At 38.2% G+C, this 8,374-nt stretch overlaps 2 protein-coding genes across 5 annotated transcripts; one reads left to right on the top strand and one right to left on the bottom strand.

Annotated features, from left to right (window-relative positions):
• Positions 1–274: 274 nt before the first annotated feature.
• Smp_196140 (Selenoprotein W, putative) lies at positions 275–1,941 on the top strand. The gene is made up of 5 exons (XM_018791544.1): positions 275–529; positions 569–593; positions 1,513–1,566; positions 1,602–1,679; positions 1,724–1,941. Exons 1-5 carry the CDS (start codon positions 501–503, stop codon positions 1,790–1,792), a joined length of 255 nt encoding a protein of 84 aa, XP_018645255.1. The 5' UTR covers positions 275–500; the 3' UTR covers positions 1,793–1,941.
• Positions 1,942–6,752: 4,811 nt separating this feature from the next.
• On the bottom strand, positions 6,753–7,772 carry Smp_111340.1 (hypothetical protein; the record flags this gene model as incomplete). Of its 4 annotated transcripts, none has more annotated exons than XM_018791540.1 (3): positions 7,300–7,772; positions 7,030–7,177; positions 6,753–6,894 (listed from the first exon to the last, which is right to left on the bottom strand). In XM_018791540.1, exons 1-3 carry the CDS (start codon positions 7,345–7,347, stop codon positions 6,866–6,868), a joined length of 225 nt encoding a protein of 74 aa, XP_018645253.1. In that variant the 5' UTR covers positions 7,348–7,772. The 4 variants fall into 4 exon arrangements, with proteins under 4 accessions (XP_018645253.1, XP_018645252.1, XP_018645254.1 ...); XM_018791541.1 differs by having other exon boundaries at positions 6,753–7,177; positions 7,300–7,514; positions 7,650–7,772; XM_018791542.1 differs by having other exon boundaries at positions 6,866–6,894; positions 7,030–7,514; positions 7,650–7,772.
• Positions 7,773–8,374: the final 602 nt, after the last annotated feature.

Raw genomic sequence — 8,374 nt, 5'->3', positions numbered from 1 at the left:
AAGTGAGTGTTGACTATAAGTAGAAAAAAACTATAAATAGTTAGGACTAAAGTACTAACAGACACAATAGAAAAACAAAGGTACTCTGGAGTACCGACGATAAAACTATTTAGGATACCAAAAATGATACTCTAATAGGATACTTTAACTGAAAGAAATTCAATCAAAGTATAAAAACAGTAGTCTTGATACGTTAATAACGATCAAAACAATAGAATTTACTCAACGAGGAAAAATACCACTGTCCTTTTTAAATAGCGCGCGTAATAAAGAGAGGTAAATTCGTAAATTCGCATTGGCATAGGGCAGGGACGACCACAGGTTTAATAATATTGGCGAATTGATTGGTCGGATCTATACCTTTAACTGGGTAGTTGGAGTTAGTTGGAAGCTAGTTGAGCTGAGAAATTATACGCATCTATTGTTGGGGGTTTTTACTTTAACGGCAACGCTAGTCCGCTGGTCGAGTTGTTCACCACACTTCATAGCTGCCGAATAAAATGACACTCAAAATCCACGTCATATATTGGTAAGGTCATCCTTTAAACAAACTATTTTCTTTCTCTAGTGGAGCTTGAGGGTACGAGCCGAAGGTATGTCAAGCTGCTGTTTGAACGTTTCGGTTGTGTTGTTAACATCTCAAGCAAGTAATACTCATGGTCAACCAAGCTTAAATTGGGGTTGAACAGCATTCAAGATGTGTTCATAGGACTGGTTGAATTCACATGCAACACAAAGCTTTCTTTGACAATTCATGGACGCATATTAATGAGCCATGGGTTAGTACTGATTAAGAATTAGAGTTCGAGATTTCATCACAGACTGACACCAGCTACAGTGTCAAAAAGCTATTTAGCCACATAGATGTATAGTTCTCGTGTCAAAATCTGAGACCTACTTTAAGTCTGATCGGTTTGTCTACAAGTCGTGATCTCGCCCGTAACACTAAAATATATTACAAATAGGGTACGTGACACTAAACAATAAAAATTCGACATTGCCTTCGCGAAGTATAGTAATGCAGCTCCTTTCAAGACCAATATGGGTACTCGTAACTATCCATATATGAGAAGCTTTTTTTAATGAACTGAGTGGTAGATTCATGTTCCACTAAGTTTACTGTCATATTAAAAGTATTTGACCTATTATCCCGATTTATCCATAGTTTTAGGCTCAAAACGTTTTCAAAACTTGAGATACATAGGTGGTGTTTTGGCTATTCAGGAAACCGTTAATTACAAGAGCGAATTCTGAAATTTAAGATATGACTGGTGTAGTCTGTCTGTTCACCGTAAACTAATTTCATATGAATCATTTTTGGTCGTAGGTTGTTTGCATTTTTTGCTTAACACTGGGAGGTCTAAAGGTAGGACAGGTGTACTTGAATCTGAGCTTTCCTTTGGTAAAAGTCTTACCAAAACACTTCCGAAAAGCACCAATGTTTAGATATCTAACCAAGTGAACCCTGAGTTGTTTTGTAACATCTGTGACTTTTATTTTGCTATTTAATAGTACAACAGCTTCAAACAGCAACTAGAGCGTCGCTTCCCAGGGAAACTTGAAATTGTAAGTTGGGTAGTACTTAAGTTTTAATACGCTAGTCTGGTGAAGGAACGCCTCAGTCAACTGGCTGGTTTGAAGTCCAAGTAGTAGGTGGACCACTCTTACATTCAAAAAAGGTACGTTTCGTTTAGTATATGAGTAATTTTCCTTGCACATTTAGAACGGTGATGGATTCGTGGACAGCAACAAGTTAGAACGTATCTGTAACGCCATCAGGGATCTGTTGTAAAACTGATTATCGTAATTGGTCTCTAACAGTATATGGTGTAAGCCCTATGACTGGATGCAGGTAAAGTAATGCTTGTTTCCACGATGCTCGCTTTACCCATATCTGCTAGAGTATGACACATCTAAGTTTGTAGTTTATTCTAAAGCAAATATAACATGTAAACAAAATTTTCCTTGTTTCTTAGTTCAAAAACGTTGACAAGTAATTAGACTGTCAGTCCCGTTGTACACAAACGTATAGTTAGTTAGTCCAACGACTGCTTTGTCCAATCAGGTTCTTCGTATGACTATTGTAGATAGGTTCTAGTGCAAGAGTTCTTAATTTCAGTCGTTTATCAATTTCGTATGTAGGATTGTCCGTGGGTCATATCTCCACTTGGTTATCTCTGGATGTTCAATGTACCAAATAAAATGAGTTGAGGATTAGACATATTTTTATAGTGCAGATTTTGAAACATTTTCGATTGTACATGTGATAAAAAAGCTATTCAGATAGCGAGTATTTTTGGCTGTGATACTATAATGCTTCCCGACTAAGATGGCCTTTGATTGTAAATTTCTCTATCTAGTGATCAGACATGACTAAAGATTAGTGTACATCATGTGGCTTCGTATTAACCCCACTACGGAATTTCCGTAATCATGTGATAACTCAGTTTCCGATGTAGTATTAAGTGTTAACGCAGATTCTCAAGTACCCACTATTGGTGTTGATTATTTCTAGGTCAGAAAGGGTACATCAATCTAGTGAGAATTTTGCTCATATGCAGTTGGGTAAGCATAAAAATTAGATGGTCGAGTACTCATCACTGTAAAACGTATATTAGCCGAGTTTAATACAGCAGCTATTCGGGAACCTACGCAGCTACTGTTTATCTATTCATTTGATAGTCAAAGATTTATGGGTCAACTACGCTTGTTATTATGGAAATTGTGTTTTATAAAAAGCTTAGTTGTGTCTGGCGAACGGCTGACACCCGATTTCAAATATAAAGTTAAGCGATATCAAGGATTTATTTGTTCTTAACTGGTAAATCCACAAATTCTGATTGCTTTGTTTAAGTAAGTTCCTAGTAATATTTCTGAAAAATTACCAAATCGCAAAGTAATGATTGTTGTATTTTCTGACTTATCTCCCGTTATAAGAATTTAATAGCTAAACTGGATATATTTAAAGCAAGGGGAAGTTTAGTCCTAGAACGATATGCACGTTTAAAATCCATGTATTGATCCGAAAGTGTCGATTTACGGTAAAATGTGGCGCTATAGTGTTGGTTGCTATGTTAAGCCCACATAGCTTATTCTGGCTTCCGGACAGGCCAGTTTATTCATTTTTCTCGAGTCATATTTTGACAATGTTAATTATTTGCTTATCAACATTGACTGTTTTTATATAAGTGTACGTGTGTGCATTCCTTATCTTACCCATCACACGTCTTGTAACTTATTTTTGTCTAAATATAGATATCGATTCACGCTTGATTGAGTTGGCTTACACGCCTTTACCGCGAGTCATTTCGCCTTGCTTCACTTTCCGATCAACGATTGTACGAAATATACGTATTCAAAATCCATTCTCGCATTAGACTTACTCACTAATGCGGTTTAAGTCCATGATTATATGCGAGGATTGGCAACATGTATGTTTCGATAACAATCATTCATGCGATCTAACTGGGCCACTAAAGTTCATATACATCAGACCAATTTGCCACATTCGATTAGCACAGACAGTTGTCAATGCGAATCCGAGAGTAGTAGAGCTAGCAACATTATTAATGATAAGAGAGAAGATTAAGGGTCGAATGCATGTACGAAGATACGATTTGAGAAAATACAAATTAGGTATTAAAAAAACAAGACAAGGAATTTGGAGACTTACAACGTAAAGGAGGACAAAAAGTGGATACACCTGCGCCATTGCAGATAATTCTGAGCCATGTCACCCGGAGTCTGTAAACCATTGGTCACGGTAACCACGCGGATCCAAACCAAGTGTCCCGCACCTATCTAGATGGCTCAATCCAGTAGTTAGTTTCATTATGGACTGAAGCCATGTCTTGGTTTGGCCGCCTCTAACCTCCTTCCAAACCTGTACGCCAGCCATCGCGCGTCGATGCAGTTGGTGGTTTGGCGTACGTAATACATATCCATGCTCTGCTAACGGATTGCCCCCAAATGCCCTGGTACGGCCGAGAGTGGAGAGAGACCGCTCTCCATCTCGAAATGCTCTCCTATGACCATGCGTATGTAGCCTCCACCAGGGGATCCCGACTCACTGCCTTCTCGTGGCATTACTGTTGTTTACGAAATTGAGAGGACGAAAAGCGAATGTCCGGCTCTTTAGCCGGGTTGGTGGACACGGAGGATCCACCTAGAGGAGTTGGAAAACCCTGATTCCAAACCTATGGTGCACATGGGCTCCAGTATCCTGAGGAAACAAATGGCGTATGAATCAACCGTTGGTCATCGGCTACCATGGAGCTGCATCTCCTCACGATGCTCCACTGCTTTGTGGATCAGACCTTTAGGTCAAAGGCTCCGGGTGTGGCCCTCTAACAAAACCATCTGTTTCGGTTTGGGCACCAGGGTAGTATCACAGCCTTCACGCAAATCAAATGAGATTTGTGCGACACATATTTATTCGGTGCCCCTTTGTACCAATATTTATGTGTTCAAATAAATAAATATCAGTCGGTTTGCTATGACTACCTAATCCTCTGCTTCTATACTTAGAATCGCAAACTTGATGGTCCCAAAATATACGATCAATCCTTTGAAGACATCTATGATCGAATACTAGTAACTTGAGAATATCTTCTGTTATTAATGACCATGTTTCACAGACATAAAGTAGAAGAAAGCTAAACGTTGCACAGTACACTCGTTCTTTGATCGAGGGACGGATATCTCCCTTACGCTACAAATGACGCAAATTGACGATCGCCAATCGAGCTTTCTGATTTCGCTAGACAATAACCAGGATTAATAGAGCTTTGAAGTGAAGCAGTCGATACACTTAACAACTTCAATTCCTACCTCTAGTAAAGCGTGACTCCTCCATGTAGGCATTGTCACTATGTGTAAATCCTTCCCTTCCATATTAACTAAATTATTCTACCCCCAACCCAAATGTGTTCTTCAGAAGTTATAAGCACCAGATTGCAGACTATCATGCCTGCAAGGCTTTTACGCCATGCCAACTCATTGAATGAATGTTACCGCCCACACCTTTGCTGACCCTTTCCTGTTGTTTGAAGAAATTATGAGTTCACTTAATCAGGGAACGAAACGAAGACTCTATGACCCAATGTGACTAAATCAGCTAACTATTCCGATGCGTCCCAGCCTCGCTAGCTAGCTAGAAAAGTTCTGAAGAGGGAATATATATTCCACAAACAACCAGAAACACAGACAACTACGACGACCGTAGTTGGAAATACATTCATTTATATATTGATTCATACACCCATTTTGATTAATAATTAGAATAAAATCACATATATGAAGAATACTTAAAGTTATAACAAATCATATGCTGAGTATAGTTCATGTTAACTTAATACAATAATATCGTATGTTATACAGAATAAAATGTCATATGGGAAAACAAAACAAATACTACACTGAGTAATCATTACATTGAATAAAAACGAAATTAATGTTGACAAAGGTTATAATGAGTAAATCAGTCTGATTTTGACTTTTCATCCCGTCATATCAGTTGAAATATCTATTTTTCAAAGTATCTCATGTTCATCTTTGAGGATTGTATGGTCAGGAACCAATGCCACTACACTATTCTCCCACCAGAATCAATGTGATGTTGGTTCGATACCAAATCGAGTGGGATCGTCACGCACCGAAGGTTACCAAAAGAATAATAAGAACCCTCCGGGATTGATGAGCTTAGAGATGAATCAAGAAAGGCAGCAGCAACTGATCGGGAAATACATGTAATAATTTTAAAATGTTTGGTTGCATGCTTAACATGCTTGAATGAAAATCGACATGAGGATTATTTATACGTCAAATAAAAAGGGGATTATAACAACGAAGAACGAGGTAATATAGAGATATTTTGACAAGTCACATTAAGATGCATAGTAATAGCCAAACTTGTGGTCGGCATAAGTATTTTGTGCTTAGAAATAGGAAAACGATCAATGTTGACATTGGCACTAAATGCGGTTGAAATCAGAAAGTCAATTAGTGTTCATGTCGGTGTGCCGTCCGGATGAGTTGATTTCTGATTGCATTAGCATTAGTAGGCTAACTGAAAGAACAAAAATATAACTGAGGAGAGGAAGAATTCCAACTAGTGTTCCAGCTGGTTTGTTAAGTTCGATACGGTTTATTTAGTTACGGGGAGACTTCCTCGACCTCAATATTGCTTAACCGTGGTAAAATTCAGTAACACTACTAACACATATGATAGTTATCGAAAATTCCTTTACGTGAAAATAGTGATAATTGTGTGCATTTTGGACAGATAGCTAAGAGCAATTCGTTAAACATGAATATATTTGTGAGAAACATGTTTTGAGGTGCAATAAGCCAAACATTTATATTTATACTTAACAATTGATGATATATACGATTGAATTGTTAGTACCGAGCTTGACATAAGGTGGAAATCGACTTATTTGAAGTTGACTGATTATGAAATATCTGAATCGACAAAGCCTATGTGCCACTGTAATATCTAGAGCTTTGATTCTTGCAATGCAGCGTACTACTAGATTACTTGAACGACCGCACTCGCAACGTCTCCAGAGAGAAAACAGAACACTAGTACGCAGGAATTTTATTCACAAAACAGTGTAAAATATAGAACAGAAATATCATGTATTTATACTCTTTTGGTTGAAAGTAAATCACAATTTCGGACAGCCACTAGGCACAAGGGAGGTCCTGTACCCTAGAACAGATCACTCAGCCAACACCAAACAATCAACAGACAATCTCGATATGCCAATCCAAAATCAAGTTCACAATCTCACATATACTCTATGTTGCATTCCTTCGTATTCACACTGTTTTTCACCGTCTCTTTTCTGTACGTTAGAACAAATCACTCAGCCAACACCACACAACACACACCTGAAATAGGAAATACAAAACAAAAATGCATAAACACCATCTCCTCACCAACTAACATCAGACAGTAATGATATCATTGTATCACAAGTAGCAAATAAACATCAGTATCAAAAGAAAAAGAATAACACAACGTACCGGTATCATCGTGACGCATGACCGATAGGATCGCTTCACTAGACCACATCATATGTCCACATTGCCAATCGCTGATGAACCACAAACTACTCAATCTCTCTCTCCCTCTCGCTTCCTGATCCAATACCATCAATCCACACACTATCACCTGTCAAACAAAAACAATCATTAGGACTGTTCCTCAGAGATCTTGGTGAAAATCATTACTCAACACTGTTATCTAGCATCATTCAAACTAAACCACCACCATCAGAAAATTGACAGACTCACCTCACAATTACTCATAAGTAGAAAACTCAAGTCAACTACATCGACCATCACGACACCTGGCACAATCAACAGACAATCTCGATATGCCAATCCAAAATCAAGTTCACAATCTCACATATACTCTATGTTGCATTCCTTCGTATTCACACTGTTTTTCACTGTCTCTTTTCTGTACGTTAGAACAAATCACTCAGCCAACACCACACAACACACACCTGAAATAGGAAATACAAAACAAAAATGCATAAACACCATCTCCTCACCAACTAACATCAGACAGTAATGATATCATTGTATCACAAGTAGCAAATAAACATCAGTATCAAAAGAAAAAGAACAACACAACGTACCGGTATCATCGTGACGCATGACCGATAGGATCGCTTCACTAGACCACATCATATGTCCACATTGCCAATCGCTGATGAACCACAAACTACTCAATCTCTCTCTCCCTCTCGCTTCCTGATCCAATACCATCAATCCACACACTATCACCTGTCAAACAAAAACAATCATTAGGACTGTTCCTCAGAGATCTTGGTGAAAATCATTACTCAACACTGTTATCTAGCATCATTCAAACTAAACCACCACCATCAGAAAATTGACAGACTCACCTCACAATTACTCATAAGTAGAAAACTCAAGTCAACTACATCGACCATCACGACACCTGGCACAATCAACAGGGTCATTCAGATATAGACGAGCCCGTGTTTTGGTGAAAAGTAGGCCTAATTTGATGATGAAATAGACAAATGCTATTGGTCGAAAATCTGACTCAGACAACCATCGAGACACACATCTATATTGTGAAATAAGTTGCCCATACATTTTTTGCTCAAGTTAGTCGATAATGGCTATCTACTCATGTGTATATATCAATATCAGACTCGAATGACTATAGAACATAACATTTTGTGGCTAGAAATTGAGGTCGAAATTTGATCAATAGAATGCACCTGTTTGCATCTCACACATTTACCCGATTGGTCAATCCTTTCTTGTCCCTCTGAGAAAATGTCTGGAGTGTTGGATCCAGTTATGAAAGTTGAAGCGAGGTTAAATTTTG

The sequence above is a fragment of the Schistosoma mansoni genome, assembly GCF_000237925.1.
Source record: "Schistosoma mansoni, WGS project CABG00000000 data, chromosome 2 unplaced supercontig 0120, strain Puerto Rico, whole genome shotgun sequence".
NCBI classification, from domain to species: domain Eukaryota; kingdom Metazoa; phylum Platyhelminthes; class Trematoda; order Strigeidida; family Schistosomatidae; genus Schistosoma; species Schistosoma mansoni.
The sequence above is the reverse complement of the archived record's forward strand: the minus strand, read 5'-3'. Positions and strand labels throughout refer to the sequence as shown.